The 27642-nt window shown below is 41.5% G+C and overlaps 1 protein-coding gene across 3 annotated transcripts in view; it reads right to left on the bottom strand.

Annotated features, from left to right (window-relative positions):
- The window catches only part of Asxl1 (ASXL transcriptional regulator 1), a 58955-nt gene that overhangs the window by 15229 nt on the left and 16084 nt on the right, over positions 1 to 27642 (bottom strand). For 2 of the 3 annotated variants that reach the window (XM_042694402.1, XM_042694403.1), the window contains one exon: positions 25312 to 25420. In XM_042694402.1, coding sequence (XP_042550336.1) covers positions 25312 to 25420 — 109 coding nt within the window. Of the gene's footprint in view, positions 1 to 10059; positions 10132 to 25311; positions 25421 to 27642 lie in introns of those variants that run through there. The other variant, XM_042694404.1, reaches the window with a different exon arrangement.

Here is a 27642-nt window from a genome sequence, read left to right as displayed (position 1 = left end):
CGCCAGTGGCTCACACCTATAATCCTAGCTACTCAGGAGGCTGAAATCTGAGGATCGAGGTTCAAAGCCAGCCTGGGCAGGAAAGTCCGTGAGACTCTTACCTCCAATTAACCACCAGAAAACCAGAAGTGACACTGTGGCTCAAGTGGTAGACCGCTAGCCTTGAGCAGAAGAGCTCAGGGACAGAGCCTAGGCCCAGAGTTCAAGCCCCATGACTGACCAAAAAAAAAAAGCCTACATGGTTGAGATCTGAGGATGGAGGTTCACAAGCCAGCCGAGACCGACAAATCAGACTCGTCTCCAATTAACCAGTTAAAAGCCAGAACTGGAGGCTTGGGTAAAGCACTCTGGTCCTGAGTCCAAGCCCTAGTATACATAAATAAATAATCTTAACTTGAAATTTTGGACTTATATTTGGTTAAAGAATTTGGTTCCAGCAACCCGTGAAGTCTGGAAGCAGGAAGAGAAATTGGACTATGATACAAGTCTAATGAAAAATATTGATGGGCTCCAAACTCAGTGACAACAAACTAAAGTGCAGAGGAGAGTCTACCAAACATTTTATCTAGCAGTAAGTGGGCTCTATGGTCTCAAAATTTAATCCACTTGTTCCTAAGGAACACGTTGAGTTGCATCAAACTTACAAAGGTGGGTAAGGGAGGTATCTCATCACAGTGTTAGCCTAGTACACATGAGAATCTGGGTTCCATACCCAACACAAAATAAAAACCAAATAAAAAGTAAAAATTGAGGAAGAAATGTAAGTATTAGAAGCTAGAGAGAGGAAAAAAGTTAAGGTAAGGTACAGGGGAGAATATCAACTTTGAATGAAGTATGCATAGAAAGTTAGGTTTAAATAGTGGCTGTACCTTAGGAAAAAAAATACACAATAAACTTAAAATTGGAACCCACAACAACTTAGGCCCCAATTTCATAGGCCCCAAGACTTACTACATTCAAGTTTTCATTGATTTATTTTCATTGATTTTAAGCCAGAAAAATTCTTAGTTAAAAAAAAAAAAATAGCGGTACGCTGGTGGCTCATGCCTATAATCCTAACTACTCAGAAGGCTGAGATCTGAGAACTGCAGTTTGAAGACAGCCAGGGCTTCTTCTCTCCAGAGACTCTTCTCTCCAATTAACCAACAGAAAACCAGAAGTGGTGCTAAGGCTCCAAGTGGTAGAGTGTTAGCCTAGAGCAAAAAGAGTTCAGGGACAGTGGCTAGGCCAAATTCAAGCCCCACAACTGATAAAAACAAAACAAACAAACAAAAACCAAACAGTTTTTTATTTTTATTTTTTTGCCAGTCATGGAGTTTGAACTCAGGGCCTGGGTCCTGTCCCTGAGCTTTTTTGCTCAAGGTTAAAAACTATACCACTTTAAGCCACAGCTCCACTTTTTCAGTTTTTGGGTGGTTAACTGGAGATAAGTCTCAGCGTGGGCTGGCTTTGAACCACGATCCCCAGATATCAGCTTCCTGAGTAGCTAAGAATTCAGGTGTGTGTGAGTCACCAGTACCCAGTTGAAAACACCTTTTTAGATCTTACCTCTTTTCCCTATTGGCCATAAACATTTCTCAGAACTGAGAACCTAAGGATATTTTATTATTTTTTTTAAATTACACTTATTGGTTGCCACATTCTTAAAATAATGAAACAAATTTAATCTCCGATTCTCACAGGCAAACTACAGTTAATAAAGAAGGTCTATACAATGCAAACCCAAAAGGCCAATTCTATAAAGAACATGGAAAAATCATATAAACATTGCTAGTGATAGTGAAAATGGTATCCAGAGTTCACACAATGACAGTGGAGAGCACACTGCAACCAAAACTCTAAAAACAACATAATGAGATGTGTTTCAGGTTTGGGACCCATTTCTAACCACATGAAATTCATTTTTATGTTTCCAGTTATACTTACACATGTAGTGCAAAGGTAATTCATGCACTATTTTAGGCAATTATGTTTTTTACTGCAACCCCTCACTTGAGATCCATACCTGATCACATTAGCACTTTAAAAAGTTGTGTATTTTTTAAAGCGGGGCGCTGGTGGCTCACGCCTGTAATCCTAGCTACTCGGGAGGCTGAAATCTGAGGATCATGATTCAAAGCCAGCCTGGGCAGGAAAGACCGTGAGACTCCTATCTCCAATAAACCACCAGAAAACTGGAAGTGGAGCTATAGCTCAAGTGGTAGAGCGCTAGCCTTGAGCTGAAGAGCTGAGGGACTGCGCCCAGGCCCAGAGTTCAAGCCCCATGACCAACAACAACAAAAAAAAGTTGTGTATTTTTTATTATTTTGGATTTCAGATTATGGGTACTGAATATTTTCTCATATTATATTCCCATAATAAAACATTCTAAAACTAAGATAACTAGGCACATAAAACTGACTGAAATAAAGTTGCAGAGTATTTAATGACAGAAGTACTTTTGGTAGAGCTAGTTAAATTTACATTTATGTTCTTTCTTTTCCTCTCTTTTTTTTGGGGGGGTCTGGTCGTGGGGCCTGAACTCTGGGCATGGGTGCTGTCCCTCAGCTCTTCAGCTCAAGGCTAGCACTCTACCACTTGAGCCACAGCGCTACTTCCAGTTTTTTTCTTTTTGCTTATGTGGTGCTGAGGAATCGAACCCAGAGCCTCAGGCATACAAGGCAAGCACTCTACCACTTGAGCCATAGTGCCACTTCTGGCTTTTTCTGTTTATGTGGTACCGAGGAATCGAACCCAGGTCCTCATGCCTGCAAGGCAAGCACTACCAATGAGCCACCTTTCCATTGTGTTAATGTGTTCATACAGAAAAAAGGTACAAAGGTGCTAGCCATAACTGTAGTAAAGTGTTGAGTTACAAATATTTTACTTGCCTTTGATTTTGTCAATTAACATGTATTTGTGTGTCATCAAGAAAGTGACATTTGGACTGGGAATGTGGCTTAGTGAAGTGCTTGCCTAGCATGCACGAAGCCCTGGGTTCATTCACTTTCTCAGTACTACATAAACAGAAAAAGCCCAAAGAGGCTCAAGGACAGTGCTCAGGCCCTGAGTTCAATCCCGGGGGGGGGGGGGGGGGGGGGGGGGGGGGGAGGGGAGGGGAGGGGATGTTAGACAAGCTCCAGTGGCTGACGCCTGTAATCCTAGCTACTCTGGAGGCTGAAATCCAGGATCGAGGTTTAAAGTCAACCCAGGGAAGAAAGTCTGTGAGACTCTTAGCTCTAATTAACCATCAGAAAACTGGAAGTGGAGCTGTGGCTCACAGTGGTAGAAGACTAGCCTTAAGCAGAAAAGCTCAGGACAATATCCACAGCCTGAGTTTAAGTCCCACCACAACAAGAAAGTATGAGGACCTGAGTTCAAGCCCCAGTACACGAAAGATACAGAGATAACAAGATATTTTGATCTGGAATCTAACACCCTGAGATTGCTACTTACTGTAATTCATTTTATTTTTTTGGCCAGTCCTGGGCTTGAACTCAGGGCCTGAGCACTGTCCTTGAGTTTCTTTGTGCTCAAGGTTAGTGTACTACCACTTGAGCCAAAGCATTACTTCCAACTTTTTCTGAATAGTTTATTGAAAGAGTCTCAAAGACTTTCCTGCCTGGGTTAGCTTTGAACAGCAATCCTCAGATCTCAGCCTCCTGAGTAGCTAAGATTACAGGTGTGAGCCACCAGTGCCCAGCTCTTACTGTAGTTTAAGACTTTAAAGGGACCCAAATCGCCTGTGTTAGGGAGATGTGTGCCTATTTATGCTACTAAGAAGTGGATAAAAGAAGTGGGGTCTAGGGGGCTGGGAAGGTGGCTCAGTGGTAGAGCGCTTGCCTTGCATGCATGAGGCTCTGGGTTCCATTCCCCAGCACCACATAAGCAAAAGGAAAAAAAGCCAGAAGTGGCGCTGTGGCTCAAGTGGTAGAGTGCTAGCCTTGAGCTGAAGAGCTGAAGGACAGCACCCAGGCTCAGAGTTCAGGCCCCACGACCGGACCCAAAAAAAAAAAAAAAAGAAGTGGGGTCTAGAAGCCAGGCACCAGAGGCTCACACCTGTAGTCCTAACTACTCAGGAGGTTGAGATCTGATGATCAAGTAGTTCAAAGCCAGCCTGGGGGAAATTCATGAGACTTGTATCTCCAATAAACCACCAGAAAACCAGAAGTGGCGCTGTGGCTCAAGTGGTAGAGTGCTAGCCTTGAGCTGAAGAGCTCAGGGACAGCGCCCAGGCCAAGAGTTCAAGCCCCACAACTGACAAAAAAAAGTCGGGGGGGGGGGGGGGTGTCTAATGAAGTTTCAGTTCAAGCCACTGTGAGACCTCAAGTTTCTTCTTTTGTACCCACGCTGTGAGATGAGCATTTTTCTTCTGCCACATTTCAGCTGTGTGTGCTTCACCAAACAGTGCTGGACCAGAATATTTAGAAATGTGAGACAAAATAAAACTTTCCTCTTTGTATATTATCCCAGATCCTGTTATAGTGGCAGAGAGCTAATAAATTATGAGAAAGTAGTGCTTATTTAGCTTGTATATAAGAAGAAAAAAAGTCAGTAAAAACTCAGGGTTACTGAGAAATAGTTTATGGCATACATAGAAAAAGAATATAATGCCAGGAGGTGCTGCAACTGGCTCACACCTATAATCCTAACTACTCAAGAGGCTGCAATCTGAGGATCACAGTCAGAAGCCAGTCCAGGAAGAAAAGTCCATGAGACTCTTGTCTCGAATAAACTACTCAGGAAAAGCCAGAAGTAGAGCTTTGGCTCAAGTGGTAGAGTGCTAGCCTTGAGCACAAAGAGGCCAGGGACAGTGCCCAGGACCAGCAAAAAAAAAAAAAAAGAAAGAAGAAGAAGAAGAAGAAGCAGCGGGAGGAACAGGAAAGAAGATGGAAGAAGGAAGAAAGAAAGAAGGAAAGGAAGAAAGAAAAAAGGAAAGAAAGAAAGAAGACAGTGCCAAGGTGGCATTCAGGAGGCTAAGGCAGCAAGATCATGAATTTGGGTCAGTGTGGACTAATTATGAGTTTGAGGTATAACAGGCCTATACAAAAGACCCTGTGTTCCAAGAAATGGAAAGGGAAAGGGGAAAGGAAAAGGAAAAAAAAATAGAAAAAAAATTGCAGTAAACACAAAAGGAGGGCTAACTTGTGAGGGCAGTGAGAAGAAATTAAGTGAAAAAAGAATAAATCTGAAATACCAATGGAATCTTGAGTGAAAATACCCTACTCACTATGCAGACCTGCCACTCTAGAATTAAAGGCATAGATGGCCATCTGCCCATTCAGCTGAAATAGCTAAGGGTTATTAGGTTATTATAAGAAAAGATGAGCCAGGCGCCAGTGGCTCACACCTGTAATACTAGCTACTCAGGAGGATGAGATCTGAGGATCATGGTTCAAACCAGCCCAGGCAGGAAAGTCCATGAGAGTCTTATCTCCAATAAACCACTAGAAAACTGGAAGTGGCGCTGTGGCTCAAGTGGTAGGGCGTTAGCCTTGAGATGAAGAGCACAGGGACAGTGCTCTGGCTCAGAGTTCAAGCCCCATGACCGACCGGAAAAAAAAAAAAGATGAGGACTTTTTCTCTCCATCCCAAGATAAACCCAAATTTCTCTAGAAACAAAGGTGGATCACACTAGTGATTTTCAAAGCTCCTTTCTCATAAGGACTGCTGATGAGAACTGTGTACAAGCCACTGGACAGCATCATGATCAAACTACAAAGGATCCATTAGTATCCTCAGCTGATACAACTTGAAGCCTAGCACACTGCTTTAAACACAAGATTAAATAATTTTACTCATGGCACTTAACTGATAGAACTCAAACTTTTATGTCTTAGTAAGTTACAAAGAACTTCATGTCTTACAACTTATAACAATAACTGAGCAAATGTGTCATAGGTCTTCCACTAAACACAGCAGACAGGTCTCACTCAGAAGCATAAACCTCCAACCTCAATAAAGAAAAAAAAAAAGTGCAAAATACAGCACAAAGCCGGGCACCGGTGGCTCATGCCTATAATCCTAGCAACTCAGGAAGAGGCTGAAATCTGAGGATCGCGGTTCAAAGCCAGCCCAGGAAAATCCAAGAAACTCTTATCTCCAATTAATCACCAAAAAAATGAAAGTGGCACTGTGACCCAAGAGGTAGAGCACTCACCTTGAACTGAAGAGCTCAGGGACAGGGCCCAGGGGCAGAGTTCAAGCCCCGAGATCAACAACAAAAAAGCACAAACAGAAGCCTAAAAGCAAGAAAGGGAAATTCCCTAATGCTATTTAAAGCCAAGTAACTCCAAGTGTTACCAAAGTGAGACAGAGTACCCAAGCATTGGGAAGGTTTTTTACCCCTGCTCAGAGTTTGAGATAATAACTGAAATGTATATTTAAATGCATAAAATGAGAACACACAGACACACACGGGAATAAAATGGACTCCAACCTCAAACACATAGCAAAGTACTGTTTGTCAAAAGCCAGAGTCAAGCCAGGTGCCAGTGGCTCTCACCTGTAATCCTAGCTACTCAGGAGGCTGAGAGCTGGGGATCATGGTTTGAAGCCAGTCTGGGCAGGAGAGCCAGTGAGACTCTTTCTCTCCAATCAACCATATGAAAACCTAAAGTGGTGCTGTGGCTCAAAGTGGTAGAGTACTAGTCTTGAGCAAAAAAGCTCAGGGACAGCACTAAGGCCCTACATTCAAGCCCCATGACTTAAGGAAACCCTACCCCCCTCCCCCAAAAAGCCAGAGTTAATCATCTCTGAAAACTGCAAAATTCTTTATCATAGGTAAGAGTTCTAAAATCATTGGGTTGGAAGTATGGCTCAGGTTAGAGCACCAATCAATGAGCAAAAGCATCGAGAGTTTGAGTCTCAGACAAAGAGAAGGAAGAAAGGGAGGAAGATAGTGAGGGAGGGAAACACAAGAACAGACCATTTTACCCAAGTGGTCCAAGAACTCCATACCAAGAAATTAGTCTTTAAGCTAAAACTTAAACCACTTTCCAAGTGGAAAACACAATTTCACTCTTATTTAAAAATAAAAATGAGGGCTGGGAAGGTGGCTCAGTGGTAGAATGCTTACCTTGCATTCATGAGGCCCTGGGTTCAATTCCTCAGCACTACATAAGCAGAAAAAGTGGGAAGTGGTGCTATGGCTCAAGTGGTAGAGCTAGTGCCTTGAAGAGCTGAGGGACAGCTCCCAGGCCCAGAGTTCAGGCCCCACGACTAATAATCAATCAATCAATCAATCAATAAGAGGACTGGGCGCCAGTGATTCACAACTGTAATCCTAGCTACTCAGGAGGCTGAAATCTGAGGATCAAGGTTCAAAGCCAGCCCCGCAGGAAAGTCTATGAGACTCTTATCTCCAATTAACCACCAGAAAACCAGAAGTGGCACTGTGGCTCAAGTGGTAGAGAGCTAGTCTTGAGCTGAAGAGCTCAGGGACAGCCCCCAGACCCAGAGTTCAAGCCCCACAACCAACCTAAATAAATAAATAAAAATGAAAACAAGCCCCATAGATAATACATATAAAAACCAAAATTTCAAACTATATTATGAAAGGAACCACCAAAGTAGAAGCAGGAGGGGTTATCAACAGTCACAACAAACAAACTTCAAACTTGAGATCTAGCTAGATACAACATAACAATAAAGAGGTTCTTTTTTTTTCCTGCCAGGCCTGGGACTTGAACTCAGGGCCTGGGCACTGGCCACGAGCTTCTTTTGCTCAAAGCTAGCACTCTACCACTTTAAGCCACAGTGCTACTTCCAGCTTTTTCTGTTTAAGTGGTACTGAGGAATAAAAACCTAGTATGCTTCATGCATACTAGGCAAACACTCTACCACTAAGTTACATTCCCAGCCCTAAAGAGGTTCTTCAATGACTATTTGAAAGATGTACAGAAATAGAAATAAGAACACAACACATGACTCAAGTGATATTGTGCTTGCCTAGCATATACAAAGCCCTGGTTCAATCTCCAATACTGAAAGGGAGAAAAAAAAAAGTAAAAAAAGAAATAGGAAATTTTCAAAAAGAATCAGAAAATGTAGAAATAAGAAAGTGACAGCCAGATGCTCAAACTTGAAAAGTAAACTGTACTACTGCTCTGCAGTGTCACAGAATACAACACAAATGCAAAGAAAGAAAGGTAAAGATGGAAGACAGATGAAAATGGAAACCTAAAGGTCAAAAGAGAAAGCAAGAAAGATGGCAGCGAAAATCGAAGGTATGAGTCTTCAGATTGTAGAGTAACTTACTCAAAGATACTATAACAAAATCTAAATAAAGACAAAATTATTAAAGCAACCAAGAAGAAGTTACTATAAAGTAACAAGTAGATTGTGAATTTCTCAAAAATACATGCCAGAAAGAAAATTGTATTTTCCTTAGAGAGAATGAAACAATTATAAATCACTACACAGACATGTAGTCACAGCAAAAAATAACATCAAGAACAAGAGCATAGCCGGGCGCTGGTGGCTCACGCCTGTAATCCTAGCTACTCAGGAGGCTGAGATCTGAGGATGGCGGTTCAAAGCCAGCCCGGGCAGGAGACACCGTGAGACTCCTATCTCCAATAAACCGCCAGAAAACCGGAAGTGGCACTGTAGCTCAAGTGGTAGAGCGCTCGCCTTGAGCTGAAGAGCTGAGGGACAGCGCCCAGGCCCAGAGTTCAAGCCCCACGACTGACAAAAAAAAAAAAAAAGAACAAGAGCATAATAGAGGCCTTAAGATATACAAGGTAGTTTGTTAAGTAGATGGTAACTAGAAAGAATCTGTGACATTCATCAGTATGAGAATTCAACAGAAAAGAAAGGGATGGGATAAAGAAGTAATGGCAAACCAAGAAATTGGTAATATCTCAATGTAAGTATTAACTTTAAACTTTTTCTAAGCTAATGCTAGTGGCTGGTGCCTGTAGTCCTAGCTATTCAGGAGGCTGAAATCTGAGGATCACAACTTGAAGCCAACCTGGGTAGGAAATGTCCACTGGGGCTCTTATCAACCACCAAAAAAAACCAGAAGTGGAGCTGTTGGATGAGAGTGCTAGACTTAAGCATAAAAGATCAGGGACAGTGCCTAGGCCTTGAGTTCAAGCTCTAGGACTAGCACACACACACAAAAATAAATAAAATAAAAATTAATCCTGTCAGGTCTTACTTTGAACATTTTAAAACACCATATATTAAGTCAGAAAAGAAGTTTCAACCAAATCCAAATCATGCATACCAGTTCTCTGACAATGCTTTAATAAGACTGACAAAAGAAGAGTAGGAGAAGAGAGACATAGCTGGTTACCTTAAAAGGCAACAGTTCAAGCCAGGAACCTGCATTTCACATCTACAGTCCTACTTATTCAGGGGCTCAGATAGGAGAATCAAGGTTTTGTTTTGTTTTGTCAACTCTGGGCCTGGGTGCTGTCCCTCAGCTCTTCAGCTCAAGGCTAGCACTCTACCATTTGAGCCACAGGGCCACTTTCAGTTTTTTGGTGGTTAACTGGAGATAAGAGTCTGACAGACTTTCCTGCCTGGGCTGGCTTTGAACTGTGTTCATCAGATCTCAGCCTCCTCCTGAGTAGCTAGGATTACAGGCATGAGCCACCATCTGCCGGGCTGAGGATCAAGGTTTTAAGCCAAGCCAGACAGAAAAGTCCTCAAGACTTCAATTAATCAGCAGAAGGTGTGGCTCTGAGTTTAAGCTTGGATACTGGCATACACATGCCCAAAGTCACTATGAAAAATGGTTCCTCAAAAAGCTTAAAATAAGCCGAACACTGGTGGCTCATGCCTATAATCCTAGCTATTCAGGAGGCTGAGATCTGAGGATGGCTATATAAAGCCTGCCCAGGCAGGAAAGTCTGTGAGACTCTTATCTCCAATTAACCACCAGAAAACTGGAAATTGTGCTGAGGCTCAAAATGGTAGAGTACCAGTCTTAAGCAAAAGAGCTCAGGGACAGCACCGAGGCCCTGAGTTCAAAAAAAAAGAAAAAAGCTAAAAGTAAAACTGACCTTATGACCCCACTATACCACTACTGGACATATATCCAAGGAATCTAAATCAATATAAAGAAGATACCTTCATACTCATGTTTATTGAAGCACTGATCACAATAGCCAAATTGTGGAATCAGCTGAGATGCTCAACAACCAATGAATGGAATATTACTCATCTATAAAGAAAAATGAAATTATGTCATTTACAAGAAAGTAGATGAAGCTGGAGAACATGTAGAGCAAGATAAGCCAAGCTCAAAAGCCAAATACTACAAGTTTTTACTCATTTGCCAAATCTAAACACATACATAGATGTGCATATATACTTACACAGATACAGAAGTAAATTGAAGCTATGAGATTATTAGGAGGGAAGGGGAAGAGGAAAAGAGAATGATGGAGGATGACTAGTACTGAAATATCTTGCACCTATGTATAAAAATGGCATAAGAAGCCAAGCGATGGTGGCTCACACCTGTAATCCTAGCTACTCAGGAGACTGAGATCTAAGGATCCTGGTTCAAAACCAGCAGGTAAGTCCGTGAGACTTATCTCCAATTAACCTCCGGAAAACCCAAAGTAGCACTGTGGCTCAAGCGACAGAGTTCTTGTTTTGAGCTGAAGAGCTCAGGGACAGCGCCCAGGCACAGAGTTCAAAAGCCCCACGACCAACAAAAAATTTTAAAAAAATAAGAAATCTGGGCTGGGAAGGCGGCCCAGTGGTAGAGCGCTTGCCTTGCATGCCTGAGGCCTTGGGTTCGATTCCTCAGCACCACATAAGCAAAAAGAAAAAAGCGGGAAGTGGCTGTGGCTCAAATGGTAGAGTGCTAGCCTTGAGCTGAAGAGCTGAGGGACAGTGCCCAGGCCCAGAGTTCAGGCTCCATGACCAGATCCAAAAAAAAAAAATCTCACTTAAAGCTGTTAATAATAAGAGAGAGAAGAGGGGATTATTCTCATTAAAATATAATGTATGTATATGGGAAATACAATGATGAAATCCCTCAGTACAATTTAATACAAAGATACAAAAGAATGACAGAAAAGTATATCAACACATTTGCACAAAAATGAATAGAACTGAAAAAAAAAAATGGATGGAACTGGAGAACATGCTGTTCAGTGAGATAAGTCCAGCTGACAAAGTCAAATATTACGTTTATACTCATATATGAAAGCTAGACCTAAAAGACAAATATTTACCCATGTGTACGTACATATATATGTTATATGCATACATAAATATACATACACATACACACATACATAGAACATGATTTTAATTATAGGACTATTTAGAGTGATAAAAATCACAGAAGGGGCTGGGAAGGTGGCTCAGTGGTAGAGTGCTTGCCTTGCATGCCTGAGGCCCTGGGTTCGATTCCTCAGCACCACATAAGCAAAAGGAAAAAAGCCAGAAGTGGTGCTGTGGCTCAAGTGATGGAGTGCTAGCCTTGAGCTGAAGAGCTGAGGGACAGTGCCCAGGCCCAGAGTTCAGGCCCCATGACCGGACCCAGAAAAAAAAAATCACAGAAGGAAAAAGAAAGATAGGAAGGTGAGTAATTTCAAAATACATCACAACTGTGTAAAATGGCATACGGAATCTAAATAAAAGTGTGAGTAAATAGGAGGGTGGACAGGGCAAGGAAAGAATAAATAACTTTTTTTTTTGGGTCAGTTGTGGGCCTTGAACTCTGGGCCTGGGTACTGTCCCTTAGCTCTTCCGCTCAAGGCGAGCACTCTACCATTTGAGCCACTTCATTTTTCTGGTGGTTTATTGGAGATAAAGAATCTCAACGGACTTTCCTGCCCAGGCTGGCTTTGAACTGACATTCTCAGATCTCAGCCTCCTGAGTAGCTAGGATTACAGGCGTGAACCACCAGCGCCTAGCTCATAACTTACAAAATTTAAGAGCTGAGTGTTTGGGTTGTGGGTACTAGCAGGAGGAAAGAGGGCTAACAGCCAATGAACAAGGACAAATGTAGTCAAAGTAATTGACTTGCATGTATGAAAATAATGTAATCTGTTAAAACTGTCTAAGAACTAGAGTAAGGGGGCTGGGAAGATGGCTCAGTGGTAGAGTGCTTGCCTTGCATGCATGAGGCCTTGGGTTCGATTCCTCAGCACCACATAAGCAGAAAAAGCCAGAAGTGGCGCTGTGGCTCAAGTGGTAGAGTGCTAGCCTTGAGCTGAAGAGCTGAGGGACAGCGCCCAGGCCCAGAGTTCAGGCCCCACAACTGACAAAAAAAAAAAAAAAGAACTAGAGTAAGATAATACGCAAAAGAGGGAGTGGGTTTGATCAGGATATATTTGTATAAATATATGGACATAGCACATTGAAATGCCCCCTTATATAACTAACATATGCTAATAAAAAAAAGCGTTAAGAGCCGGGCGCCTGTGGCTCATGCCTGTAATCCTAGCTACTCAGGAGGCTGAGATCTGAGGATCGCGGTTCAAAGCCAGCCCAGGCAGGAAAGTCCGTGAGACTCTTTTTTTTTTTTTTTTGGGTCCGGTCGTGGGGCTTGAACTCTGGGCCTGGGCGCTGTCCCTCAGCTCTTCAGCTCAAGGCTAGCGCTCTACCACTTGAACCACTGCGCCACTTCCAGCTTTTTTCTTTTTGCTTATGTGGTGTTGAGGAATTGAACTCAGGGCCTCATGCATGCAAGGCAAGCGCTCTACCACTGAGCCACCTTCCCAGCCCATGTGGTAGAGTGTTCACCTTGAGCTGAAGAGTGCAAGGACAGAGCCCAACCCCAGAGTTCAAGCCCCACAACGGACTAAAAAAAAAGAAAAAAAGCTTTAAAAAAAAAAGGCCAGGCGCCAGTTGCTCATGTCTGTAATCCTAGTTACTCAGGAGGCTGAGATTTGAGGATCACAGTTCAAAGCCAGAAATCCGGAAGTGGCCCTGAGGCTCAAGTGGTAGAGCGCTCACCTTGAGCTGAAGAGCTGAGGGACAGCTTCCACGCCCAGAGTTCAAACCCCATGCCAAAAAAAAAAAAAAGAAAAAAGAAAAAGAAAGAAAGAAAGAAAAGGAAAAAAAAAGGCCACCTCCTGTTTTGCTTTATGCTTGGGATTACATAGCAGAAAAAGCCTAAAATGGGTACCTAGCCTTCTACAAGCTTCCGAACACTACTATGCACAATGCTCTGGGGTCTTCACGGTAAATTTTACAGTGAATATATTAATCAGTAACTTTTAAAAAATAAAAAGATGGGCTGGGAAGGTAGCTCAGTGGTAGAGCGCTTGCCTTGCATGCCTAAGGCCCTGGGTTCGATTCCTCAGCACTACATAAGCAAAAAAAAAAAGAAAAAAGCCGGAAGTGGCGCTGTGGCTCAAGTGGTAGAGCGCTAGCCTTGAGCTGAAGAGCTGAGGGAGAGTGCCCAAGCCCAGGGTTCAAGCCTCAGGACCGACCAAAAAAACCCCACTAATTTTGTACATGCTACTTCTGAGATGCAGTAATGCGTGCAAACAGATACTAAGTAGATAACAGAATATTCAAGCCTAATGATCTGAGAGGATCCAGAGTGAAAATATAATTTGGAAGTTACCAGTGACAGAAAAAGAGAAAATGAGAAAACTTAACAAAGCAAATAAAGAGATCCAAGTTCTGCATATGGAGATTTAAAAAAGAACCAATAGATTCATCACCTAACTCTTGAAAGGCCAAGAATCAAAACCAGGAATCAAGAAAGGTAAGGATGTAAAATCGGATTAAGAATATGTCATTAACAAGGCTGGGAAGGTGGCTCAGTGGTAGAGTGCTTGCCTTGCATGCATGAGGCCCTGGGTTCGATTCCTCAGCACCACATAAGCAGAAAAAGCCAGAAGTGGTACTGTGGCTCAAGTGGTAGAGTGCTAGCCTTGAGCTGAAGAGCTGAGGGATAGTGCCCAGGCCCAGAGTTCAGGCCCAAGACCGACAAAAAAAAAAAAAAAAAAAAAAGGATGTAAAATCGGATTAAGAATATGTCATTAACAGGGCTGGGAAGGTGGCTCAATGGTAGAGCGCTTGCCTTGCATGCTCGAGGCCCTGGATTCGATTCCTCAGCACCACATAAGCAAAAAAGAAAAAAGCCAGAAGTGGCGCTGTGGCTCAAGTGGTAGAGTGCTAGCCTTGAGCTGAAGAGCTGAGGGACAGCGCCCAGGCCCAGAGTTCAGACCCCACGACCGGACCCCCCCCCCAAAAAAAGAATATGTCATTAACAGTCTGCATTAAAAGGAAATAGTGATTCTTACTCCAGTACCAGGCACCTAAGCAACAATCACTTCGTTCACTCCCAGAGACCACAAAACCATAATGTACTGAATTTTCCACCAGTATTTAAGAGCCTAAAGCATTAATTCTCAAGGATCACTGATACTTTAGTGTGTGCTGTGGAAGAAAAACAACACAACGAACAGGAAAGACTGAGCTATAAAATACATATTTAATTTTTATTATAAAATGTTTCTAACAAAATATTAAATGCTGACAGTACCAGAACAAAGATACCTACCATCCAGAAAAACATACAATTTTTACCAGATAATTTACCAGATCTGAGAAACATGAGACTCCTATTCTCTACTGCAAAAGGGTGGAAAAATATCCATACCAGAGTATATAATAGAGGGGAAAAAAATTCTAAAATCTTTCTGGGAGAGGCAATAGGAAAGTGGGGAGAATAAATACAAAAAAAAAAATCAGAAATCAATATGGTATTAGATTTCACTAGCCAACAGTGAACATCACTTTGTTCTTTCGAAATTGAAAAAAAAAAAAAAGTGAGCCAGGTGTCAGTGGCTCACATCTATACTCCTAATTACTCAGGAGGCTGAGATCTGAGGATTGTGGGTTCAAAGCCAGCCCAAGCAGGAAAGTGCATGAGACTTTTATCTCCAATTAACCACTCAAAAACTGGAAGTAGAGCTGTGGGCTCAGAGTTGTAGAGCATTAGCCTTGAGCAAAAGAGCTCAGGGACAGTGCCCAGGCCCTTCCAACCAACAACAATAACAACAAAACAACAACAAAGTATACATTTTAGAAGCTTTTTAAGAACTATGCCTCATGAAAAATAAATCTTACTGCTAAACATTCTATGCTATGTATTTATTCTAATTTCACACTGAAAATTTCTATGCTGAACCATGAATTCAACTTAAAAATAATCTCCTTGGACTGATATGGAAATAGAGGTTGAGTTCAAGGCCCAGTACCGGCACAAAATAAAAACTACCATGTGTTTCTCTATGTGTTTCTCTACTAATGTATTCAACATGCAGATTTATTCAGTACTAGAGATATAGCCAAAACCAAAATAAAACATTCTCTGCCCTTAAGACCTACCCAGGAAAGGTAATATCAATCACCTAAATTACATATTGATTATATAGAAGTGACTACACACATATTGATTGTTCAAATGTAATAAGTTCAGGCAAAGAGGAAAATTCTATTCAGAGGTCAGAGAAGGCACTTCTGAAGAAATTAATAAATTGCGAGTTATTAAACTGAGACCCAGCCGGGCGCCAGTGGCTCGCACCTGTAATCCTAGCTACTCAGGAGGCTGAGATCTGAGAATCAGGGTTCAAAGTCAGCCTGGGAAGAAAAGTCTCTGAGACTCTCATCTCCAATAAAAACCACTAGAAAACTAGAAGTGGTGCTGTGGCTCAAGAGATAGAGCACTTGCCTTGAGGTGAAGAGCGCAGGGACAGCGCCCAGGCCCAGAGTTCAAGCCCCATAACCGACCAAAAAAAAAGCTGAGACCCAGCCAGGCACTAATGGTTCATGCCATTAGTCAGGGCAGGAAAGTCCATGAGACTCTTATCTTCAATTAACCACCAAAAAGTCAGAAGTAGAATTGTAGCTCATTTGGTAGAGCACTAACATAGGCAAAGGAGCTCAGGGATAGTGCCCAGGCCTGGAGTTCAAGCCCCAGGGCTAGCAACAAACAAACAAACAAACAAAGACCCATAACCAGGAAAACGTAGTAGGAAAAGAATGTGAATGGAAAAGACTAAAACTGGAAGGACTTTGAACGACTATCAAAAACCTGCTCATGGAAGTGGCTCTGTGGCTCAAGCGGTAGAGCACTCGCCTTGAGCTGAAGAGCGCAGGAATAGCACCCAAGCCCAGAGTTCAAGCCCATGACCAAGCAAAACAACAAAAACAAAAACAAAAAACCCTGCTCATCTAGCTGGTGTGTGGAATAAAAGGAGAAGTGCTGTCTGATAAGGGAGCAACCTCAAAGTAAGCAGACCACAAAGGAATTATTTCAGTACTCACAATATGATGACCCTGGGGGGGGGGGGGGGGGGGATGGGAAGGGGAAACAAAGGAGGAAGCAACAATGCTTGATAAGAAATGTTCTCATTACCTTGCTCATGTAATTGTAACCCCTCTGTACTGTATTTTCACAATAATAATAATAATAATAAATGATGTTACTAGAAATGGAGACAAGTCTTCACCCTCCTACCCAAAAATTTTTTAAAAAGAGAGTTGTTGGGACAGAATATTGTCCCAAAGAAAATCTGGCATGAAAGTTAGCAACTTGGCTCAGGCTGTAGAGTGCTCATCAATCTCAAGGCCCTGAGTATTCCCTGAGTATTCCACAGAAAAGAAAAACAAATGATTAATTATCTGTATCTCCAAAGAGAAAACGAATGATGAGTTGATACTTGAAGGGTTTTTTGTGTGTTTTTTTTTTTGCCAGTCTTGGGACTTGAACTCAGGGTCTGAGTGCCATTCCTGAGCTTGTTTTGCCTAAGGCTAGCGCTCTACCACTTGAGCCACAGCTCTACTTCTGGCTTGTCTGATCATTAACTGGAGATAAGAGTCTCATGGACTTTCATGCCACAGCTAGTTTTGAGCTGTGATCCTCAGATCTCAGCCTCCTGAATAGCTAGGATTATAGGCATGAGACATCACTGCCCAGCTAAAGGCATGTATTTCTAAACCCATTTTACTATCACTGAATCAGGATAGCATCTTTCAAGAGAGAAACAATACCCTATTTTGCTTTTTATTCCTCTTCCAACTCATGATGCACCCAGAATTTGTTCTTCTGAACCTTGAGCTTATTATGATAAGCATGTTTCTCATACTCATCTGAGAACAGATCTACTTAAAAGCTTTCAAGCCTCCTAACATGTCCCCCATGTGTCAAAAACACATCCAACTCTGATCATATAAAATATTTATCAAAACAAAAACAGGTCCAAAACAAGCAAATATGTGACTTTCGGCCACTAGTATCTTCTCAGTCCAGGTCCTCAAGAACTAGGAACATATTTATGCTTCAAAAGCACACTAGGAAGAAAGACTATTCCGAGTACTAGATTAGGGTAGTAGTCAAATGTCAGTTTCCATCTTTTCTTTCAAAATAAGCTAAACCAGAAGAAGTAACTTTCTTATACTAAATTAACACTCTAAAACCTGCATATAAAGTCTAATCTGAAGAACTGAAACATCACAAAAGCTGAAGTATTTTTCCAAACACAATCCCTTAAAACAGATTATGCACAATCTTCTTTTGCCTAGAACTCACGTTCTAAAAAGGAAATCACTCAATGGAAGTGTTTATATAAGCTTTTTGTTTAAAAAATATACACCACTTTAGAAACCCTGAAATGAAATCTTCAACGTGTTCCCTCCTATAAACTACCACAAAATCATTCCCAACTGTTACCATATGACCTTTAACCCTTTATTTGCACAAGGCTCCCAGTCAGGAGTTAGAGGGACAAAAGGCAGATCTTCCTTTGAAGGCATAATAATACCAGACTGATCAGGACCCTGAAAACCAGTCCATTCTTTTCCCTCAGCAAGCTAGGATTTCTGACAAAAATGGAACAGATCTTTCAAACAGGTCTAGATGTCCCTTGAGAATTAAACAAGAACATGTCACCAACTAAGAGGTCAAAGCCTCCACCAAAATCAGTACAATTAAGCCAGGCACTGGTGGCTCACACCAGTAATCCTAGCTACTCAGGAGGCTGAGATCTGAGGATCATGGTTTGAAGCCAGCTCAGGCAGAAAAGTCCCCATGAGAATTTTTTTTTGGTCAGTTGTGGGGCTTGAACTCTGGGACCTGGGCTCTGCCCCTCAGCTCTTCAGCTCAAGTCAAGTGCTCTACCACTTGAGCCACAGCACCACTTCCGGTTTTCTGAATGGTTTATTGGAGAGAAGAGTCTCACAAACTTTCCTTTCCTTGCCACCTTTCCAGGAGACTCTTATCTCTAATGAACTACTCAAAAACTGAAAGTGGAGCTGTGGCTCAAAGTGGTAGAGTACTACCCTTGGGCAAAAAGGCTCAGGGACTTAGTCTAGGCCCTGAGTTCAAGGCCCATGACCAATAAAAACTACCAAGAAATCAGTACAATTAAGGAGAACAAATGGTACTACTGTAACTGGCATTCTGCAGAGAGTTCTCCATGGCCAAATGCATCACAGCAACCAGGAAATAAAATATCCACAGTTTACTTTTCACACTGAATGGTCTAGGTACAACGGAAATGTGAGCCCAGCGCTGGTGGTTCTCAATTATAATCCTAGCTACTCAGGAAGCTGAGATCTGAGGATCGTGATTCAAAGACAGGCCAGGCAGGAAAGTCCATGAAACTCTTATCTCCAATAAACTACCAAAAAGCCAGAAGTGGAGCTGTGACTCAGTGTTAAAGTGCTAGCCTTAAGCAAAAAAGCTCATGGATAGTACCAATGACCAACACACACACAAAAAAGAGCATATATTTGATAAGATTTACACACACTACATAAGACTTTGTTTAAAGATGTCTATATTTTAAGTCAAAAAATCATTTTTTTCTAAAAATAATGATGATAAAGTTTGGAACTCTATAAACAGTATTTTTTTTTTTAACTGTATTTTTTTGTCTTTTCTTTTTTGGTACTGGGGATCGAACCCAGGACGTTGCACTTGCTAGGCAAGCGCTTTGCCACTGAGCTACATCCCAGCCCTAAACAGTATTTTTTAATATATATTTTAACATTTTTTATTGTAAAGATACTGTACAGAGGGGTTACTGTTACATGAGTTAAGTAATGAGTACATTTCCTATCGAGCATTGTTACCCCTTCCTTTGTTTTTTTCTACCATCCCTACCTTCCCCACCTCCCCAATTCCTCCCTCCCCACTCCAAGTTGTAAAGTTCATTTATAACATAATGTCTTATACATCTCATTGATACAATGGGTCAACCTGCATTATTTATTTCAGCATTTTGTTATTTCCCTTCCCCTCCCCAAGTTAGAAAAATGTTTTGCTTTGTTTTGTCGATCGTGGGGCTTGCACACTTGGCCTGGGCGCTGTCCCTCAGCTCCTCAGCTCAAGGCTAGTGCTCTACCACTTGAGCCACAGCACCACTTCCGGCTTTTTTTTTTCTTCTGCTTATGTGGTGCTGAGGAATTGAACCCAGGGCCTCATGCATGCAAGGCGAGCGCTCTACCACTGAGCCACGTAAGGCATTTTTTAAATAACTAAAATGTTTAAATGTTCTAATGGTTGTTTCTTTTCTTTTTTTAATGATAGTATAGTTTAAATTCAGGGGCCTCACAACTCACTTAGCTTACTTGGCTGGTACAATAGCATTTGAGCCATGCTTGCAACCCAGCTTTCTGTTGGTTATTATAAAGACAGAGTCTCATAGACTTCTCCGCCCAGGTTGGCTTCAAACCTTGATCCTTTCACTATCAGCCTCCAAAGTATACCAAAATGTGATACCTAAAGGATAATGAATGATCAAAGGGAAAATGCTGGAGATCAGTTCAGAGAAAGAGACAAAAGCAAAGCAGGCATGTGTCAAGACCTAATCTGCATTTTAGAAAGACTACTATTTGTTATATATCTATCAATAATCAGAATAAATTCTGGTATTGCCTGTGAGATGACAGGCCCCACATTTCTAAATCTAGGCTAACTTCATTTATTCTTTCTTTCTTGGTATTTAATGGTTACATAAATAGTTCTGAAATTGCTGGTAACTGTGGAGTTGTGCATAAAATTTTAATTGTAGCCATTTAAATTACATTGTAAGAATGCAACAATTACCTCCTTCACTTCTCTCTTGCTCTTTTCTCCTTTCTTTAATTTGCTGCTGCTTTTAATAGAATGATACTTCAAGTGTGTGTGTGTTTTTTTTTTTAAACACTGTAAGGTCAGGCATGGTGGCCATGTGACTATAAACCCCAGCATTCAGGAGGTGAGGGCAGAAGGATTAACAGTTTGAGGCCAGTCTAGGCTACAAAGAGAGACTATGCCTCAAAAACAAAACCAAAATATATTCCATACATTAGCCAAGTGCCTATGATCCTAGCTACTCAGGTGGTCAAGATTTGGAGGACTGAGGTTTTTAAGCCAGCACAGGCAGAAAATTTTACAAGATCCCTTGTCAATGCATAGCCAAGGCCAGTGGCTAGTACCTGTCATATCAAGCTATGACTAGAGGATCCAGCCAGCCTGTCAAGAAAGCCCATGAGACTTCATCTCCAGTAAGAGAAGCTGGACCAGATGACATGCCCCTGTGATCCCGGCAATTCCAGAAACCTATAGCAGCTATTTGCAAGCTATTCTACACAAAAGCTTTTCCCTAACATGCAAGCCATTCTGCATATAAGCTTTTACCTAACATGAGTGAAAAGTTAGGCAAGGACAATGTCAAAAGATCTCACTATACCTTGAAAACAAAAAAGGAAAAATATGAGTTAAATTATCAGTGTCTTCTGCCTCTTATAGAGGCAAGATCTTAGCCAAACTAGCCCCTATATAAAGCATTCCACTTTCACTGAAAAGTTACTCTGGACCACTACCTAAAACATTGCACACAATCTAGGTAGCTAAAACACAAAGGAAAGCCAGGCTCAGTAGTTCACACCAGTAATCCTAGCTACTCAGCAGTTCAAAGGCAGCCCAGACAGGAAAGTCAGTGAGATTCTTTTTTTGGTCAGTCGTGGGGCTTGAACTCTGGGCCTGGGTGCTGTCCCCTCAGCTCTTCAGCTCAAGGCTAGTGCTATACCCCTTGAGCCACAGCACCACTTCTGGCCTTTTCTATTTATGTGGTGCTGAGGAACTGAACCCAGGGTCTCATGCATGCAAGGCAATCACTCTACCACTGAGCCACCTTCCCAGCCCAGTGAGATTCCTATCTCCAGTTAATCACCAGAAAACCAGAAGTGAAGATGTGGCTCCAAGTGCAGAGCGATAGCCTTGAATAAAAGAGCTCAGAGACAGTGCCCAGGCCCTGAGTTCAAGCCCCAAAACCAAAAAACTAAAGTAAAAGAAAATAATAAAAGAAAATAAAAAAACACAAAGGAAACTAGAAATAACCAAGATTCCTGCACTCAGTGCTTTAATATGTATTTAATTCTACACTATGGGCCTGGCACTCAGAAACACCAATGCCATGAAAGACAAAAGAAAGCAAGAGAACTGTTCCACATGATGTGAGATTAAAAAGACACACAATCAAATGTAATGTGTAAATTTTAATTGGACACAGATTCTAAAAAGTAAACCATAAAATACGGGAGTATAAAACCAACATTTGGGAGAAAGCAGGAGGATTATAAATTCAAAATCAGCCTGGACTATGAGAGAAAAATACTTCCCATGATTAGACAGGAAAATTTGTGCATGTGCACAAATGTGTGCAACCTTTTGAATAGCTAGGATTATAGGTGTAAGCCACTGGTACCCAGCAAAAAATTCTTAAGACATCTAAAATATCTAATGGCAAAGTGCTATATGTGTACCTGTTCACACTTCCAAATGGTCCTGAAAAAAAATGCATACATATGTAGAGAAGGATAAAGTAAATGTGAGAAACTTCTAATGATTAGTAATCTAGGAAAATGTTAGAAGGATAGTAAATACACTATCTTCAGAGGGACAGATGCCTGCAATCTCAGTTACTTGAGACCAAGTCAAGAAAGTTCAAAGCCACGGGGCTGGGAAGGTAGCTCAGTGGTAGAGCGCTTGCCTTGCATGCATGAGGCCCTGGGTTCGATTCCTCAGCACCACATAAACAAAAAGAAAAAAGCCGGAAGTGGTGCTGTGGCTCAAGTAGTAGAGTGCTAGCCTTGAGCTGAAGAGCTGAGGGACAGCGCCCAGGCCCAGAGTTCAGGCCCCACGACTGGACCCCCCAAAAAAAAGAAAGTTCAAAGCCAGTCCAGCAAAGGTAACAAGACTCAAAAACAAAATAAGCCAGGTGCTAGTGGCTCACGCTTGTAATCCTCAGGTGACTGAGATATAAAGATGGAGATTTGAAGCCAGCCCAAAAGTCCTTAAGCATCAGTGGTGCACTGTAATCCTAGCTACTCAGAAGGCTGAGATCTGAGGATCGCCCAGTTCAAAGCCTATCCAGGTAGGAAACTCCGTGTGAGACTCTTATTTCCAATTAACCACAAGAAAACTGGAAGTGATGCTGTGGCTCAAGAGGTAGAGCGCTAGCCTTCAGCTGAAGAGCTGAGGGACAGCACCAGGCCCAGAGTTCAAACCCCATGACCGACAAAAAAAAAATCCTCAAGACATTATTTTCAATTTAACCAGTAAAAAAAGCTAGACTGGAGGTGGTGTGACTTCAATGGCAGAATGTAGAAAAAAAACTAAGCAATGAGACTCTGAATTCAAGCCCCATTATACCACTAAATACCAGACTAGAAGCATAGTTCAAGGCAGAACACATGCACAAGGTCCTAAATTCAACGCCTCCCCCTTCCAAAAAAAGACAATATATTAAAACTAAATAAAGTGGCAAAGTCATAAATATGATTCACTGTTTTCAAATATTAATATAACATTATTTAAGTCGCAAACAGAATTTTATATGGTACTTTCACTTCCTGTTACATTTTGCTTTCTTTTTTACATCTATCTACCAAAGCCACAACAACAAATATAAGATACCAGAAGATAATTTACTCAAAGTTCCATCAAAATTACAAGCAGTATTTATGAACATGTCAAAACAGAGGGATAAAGTACAAGAATGTAACCAGTACTCACTACTAATTCATTCATTAAATACACATTTACTGAGGGCAGCTTAGTTTTAGTACCACGGACATTGAAATAAGAAACGTAGACTTCTATTTGGAGGAACCGGACAAGCAAACCATTAATCCAAAAAGAACTCACTAAGTATTAGAAAAGTAGTGTTTACAGATACATAAGGCCAATAGGAACACAAACCAAAAGCAATGTGGCAATGTATGGCACGCATCTGCAACCAAACAATACATCTCAGACACAGGCTGCAGACTAATGGAACAGTATGTACGATACGTTGATACTTGGAATTTCCACAAAAATGTTAAAATTTTTAAAAAAATGTAATTTAGTTCAAACATTTGTTAAGCATGGACCATGCCAAGAATTCTGCCCAGAGTCAAGTTACAAAGGCAAAATGCAGCTTTTTTTTGTAGGTTGTGGGGTTTGAACTCGGGGCTTGGGCACTGTCACTTTGAGCCACAGAGCCACTTCTAGTTTTGTGGTGGTTAATTGGAGATAAGAATCTCACAGACTTTTCCTGCCTGGGTTGACTTTAAACTAAGAGATCTTCAGATATCAGCCTCCTCCCATGTAGCTAGGATTATAGGTGTGAGCCATCAGCACTCGGCAAAATGCAGCACCTTGAAGTACTATGGAGAAAAGTAGCTCTCAAGGTTGGGGGTGTAGCTCAGTGATTTAGAGAGCGTTTAGTGTGTACAAGACGACCCTAGGTTTCATCCCCAGTACCAAATAAAAAAGTAATTCTCCTCCCTTGTAAATATAGAACTATGGCATTTTGTAATATACAATATGCATAACTATATATAATTATGTAATATATCACAAAACATTTCACTAGGAAGATATTATTAAATGGCAATTAATGATGAAGAACCCGGAAACACCCAAAAGCCACCATTTGTTAAGGACTGACTCAATACAAAGGATGTATACAGCAACATAAAGAGGAGTTAAATCCATCCTAGGTAACAAACCTAGAGTTTGAACCTATTTCTCCCAAGGCTGACTATAAGAAAAGCATGTGTAGGGGAGGGGCATGGTAACATACACTTATAGTCCCAGCTACTCAGAGAGCTATAGTGGAAGAATCACTTGAGCCCAGGAGTTTGAGACCAGCCTGGACCACACAACAGGGCCCCACCTCATGAACTTTGTGTGTGTATACAAATGCATAGTGTAGGCCCTTGCACGCCATAGCCAATATTATCATCTAAACAACACTGAAAGGAAGTTTACATAACTACTGCAATTTACAAATATATATGGAGGAACATAGGAATCATCACAAAAATTTTCCATTTCCTTGAAATCAACAAATCATCTCATGCTTAAATTGGGAGGGAGGGGGGTATTGGCAAACTAAGCCCTATGTCAATTCTAATGATCTATTAGTGTATTCATCAACAAGCTTCTTCAAATTGCCTTTGTAAATAAAGTAAACACTTATTTGTTGGAACATGGTCTGTCCATTTGTATATGTGGTCTCTGGCTGCTCTCCTGCTACAGTGACAAAGTTGAGTACTTGGGAGACAGTAGGCCCACAAAGCCTGAAATAATTCATTTTCTTGCCCTTTGTAGAAAAAGTTGGCAGAGTCATGGTCCAAATGATATCAGAAATGTTAGAAAAATAATTAGCTTATTCCATTTCAGTCCTATTTAAGCTTAATTATGAACTCTACCTCTTTCTTTGCAATTAGTGTCACTTACTGGTGTTCACATTTCAGTTATTTTCCATAGAGTATGTATTACCTAAGCTGTCCAGTAGTTTATCCTTCATAATACTATAAACAAAATCCTAATAAAGGCCAGGTGCCGGTGGCTCACGCCTGTAATCCTCGCTACTCAGGAGGCTGAGATCTGAGGATGGAGGTTCGAAGCCAACCCAGGCAGGATAGTCCATGAGACTCTTATCGCCAACTAACCACCAGAAAACAGGAAGTGGTTCTGTGGCTCAAGTGATAGAGTACTTGCCTTGAGCTGAAGAGCTCAGGGACAGTGCCCAGGCCCAGAGGTCAAGTCCCACAACCCAAAAAAAGAAAAAAATCCTAATAAAGGTACATCTGCAATTATTCCCACATATACTTTCAATTCTGTACAATCTATAATGATATAGACAAGCAGAGCTGAATACAGAATAGCCGATATGACTAAATGATTCCTAATATAATACTCCAGTTACATTAGAACGTATCAAAATGCCATTCAGGACCAACACCACCAATGTCACCCAACTGCATATCAAAAAAACAAATTCATGGGCACATTCCAACATGATTTTTAACTCTTCTTAATAAGAGATGCTACACTAAAACAGAGTTATATTACTTACCTTGAGTGTGAAAAGGCTGATTCGGCCAGGCAACTTATAAAACAGCCCCTCTCCTCCTCTTGAATTGGAATGTAGCATGGCATTGAGGCATGCAAGAGGGGATGTCCCACTATAAAATATAAAAGGATGGATAAGGGCCACATAAATCCATATGACTACTCACCAAAAACACAATCCTAATCCTACTCAGGGCCTCAAGCCCTTGACACTCTTTTTCTTTCTTCTTCTTTTTTTTTTTTTGTTGGTTCTGGGGCTTGAACTCTGGGCCTGAGCTCTGTCCCTCAGCTCTTCAGCTCATGGCAAGCACTCTACCACTTGAGCTACAGCGCCACTTCCGGTTCTCTAGTGGTTTATTGGAGATAAGAGTCTCACGGACTTTCCTGCCCGGGCTGGCTTTAAACCAGGATCCTCAGATCTCAGCCTCCTGAGTAGCTAGGATTACAAGCGTAAGCCACCGGTGCCCGGCTTCTTGACACTCTTTACTTAGCTTTTTTTTTTTTTTGTCAGTCATGGGGCTTAAACTCTGGTTCTGGGCACTGTCCCTAAGATCTTTAGCTGAAGGCTAGCGCTCTACCACTTGAGCCACAGCGCCACTTCCAGTTTTCTGGTGGTTTATTGGAGATGAGTCTCATGGACTTCCTGCCCGGGCTGTCTTTTAACAGCAATTCTGATATCTCAGCCTCTTAAGTAGCTAGGATTACAGGTGTGAGCCACCAGCACCCGGTGTACTCATTTTTTTTTCTGTTTGGTTTTTTTTTTTAAGTTTTTAATTGTGAAAATACTGTACAGAGAAGTTACAGTTACATGAGCAAGGTAATGAATACATTTTCTTTCAAGCATTGTTGCCTTCTTTGTTTTTCCCCTATCATCCCTTCCCTCCCACCTTCACAACTACACTCCCCCCCAACTCATTTTTAAGTTAAGAAACAGGAAGAATAATAGATAATCCCATGACAACAATTCTACTTTAAGAGTGATAAGGTAAACAACTAAAATTTGTATAAATCATATTCCAAGAAATTTATGTATGATAATACTAAAATTACACATCTAACTTTTCTTTAGTGCTTTCTAACAATTTGAATCAAATTCCCAAGATACTTAGGAAAAAACATATTTTTCAAGGCATATTGTAATAAAATTTTAAACTTGTAGCTTAATAAAATTTTACCATTAAAACAAAATTGAGCACTTCTTTTTTTTATGTGTGTCCAGTCGTGGGGCCTGAACTCTGGGCCTGGGCGCTGTCCCTCAGCTCTTCAGCTCAAGGCTAGCGCTCTACCACTTGAGCTACTGCACCACTTCTGACTTTTTTCTTTTTGCTTATGTGGTGCTGAGGAATCGAACCCAGGGCCTCAGGCATGCAAGGTAAGCGCTCTACCACTGAGCCACCTTCCCAGCCCAAAATTGAGCACTTCTTATTCCCTAAATTTTAACCTACATTTATACTCAGAAACTACACACACATATATACAATGTGTGTGCACACACACACACAGCTTTTCAGCAGTACTGTTTGAACTCAAGGCCTTTGAACCTACCCTTGCTTGGTGGAAGTTCTATCGCTTGAGCCACACCTCCAGCCCTTTATACTCATTATTTTTTAATAGGATTTCAAATTTATGCCCAGGGTCCTGTTTAGGTTTCCTGAATAGCTGGGGCAATAGAATGAGACCACCACACACAGTTTACTTGTTGAGATGGGATCTCATGAACTTTTTGTCTTTTTTAACTGTTTTTGTTTTGGGTTTTTTGTTTTTTTTTTTTTTTGCCTTTTCTTTTATGATAATGGTGATTGAACCCAGGATGCTGCACTTGCTAAACAAGTGCTTTGCCACTGAGCTCCTCATGAATTTTTTAAAGCCTCGGCTGGCCTAAAACCATGATCTTCAAAATTTCTGCCTCCCTAGTAGCTAGGATTACAGAAATAAGCCACGGTGCTTAGTTTGCCATATACATTTATAAACACAAAGACCACAGAATCACTGGTGCTGTCCTAATAAACATGCACTTCTATTTTTTCAGTTAAATTTTTCTATACAAAAAAGAAGAATTCGGGGCTAGAAGGTGGCTTAGTGGTAGAGTGCTTGCCTAGCATACATGAGGCCCTGGGTTTGATTCCTCAGTACCACATAAACAGAAAAAGCCAAAAGTGGTACTGTGGCTCAAGTGACAGAGTGCTATCCTTGAGCACAGAGAGGCTCAGGGACAGTGCCCAGGTCTTGAGTTCCAAGTCCCAGGAATGGCAAAAAAAAAGCCAGGCAACGGTAGCTCACGCCTGTAATCCTAGCTACTCAGGAGGCTGAGATCTGAGGACTGCGGTTCAAAGCC

Source organism: Dipodomys spectabilis, unplaced genomic scaffold, assembly GCF_019054845.1.
Source record: "Dipodomys spectabilis isolate Male_0828 unplaced genomic scaffold, ASM1905484v1 ptg000175l, whole genome shotgun sequence".
NCBI lineage: Eukaryota > Metazoa > Chordata > Mammalia > Rodentia > Heteromyidae > Dipodomys > Dipodomys spectabilis.
Note: the sequence above shows the minus strand (reverse complement) of the source record. Positions and strands in the feature narration are given on the sequence as shown.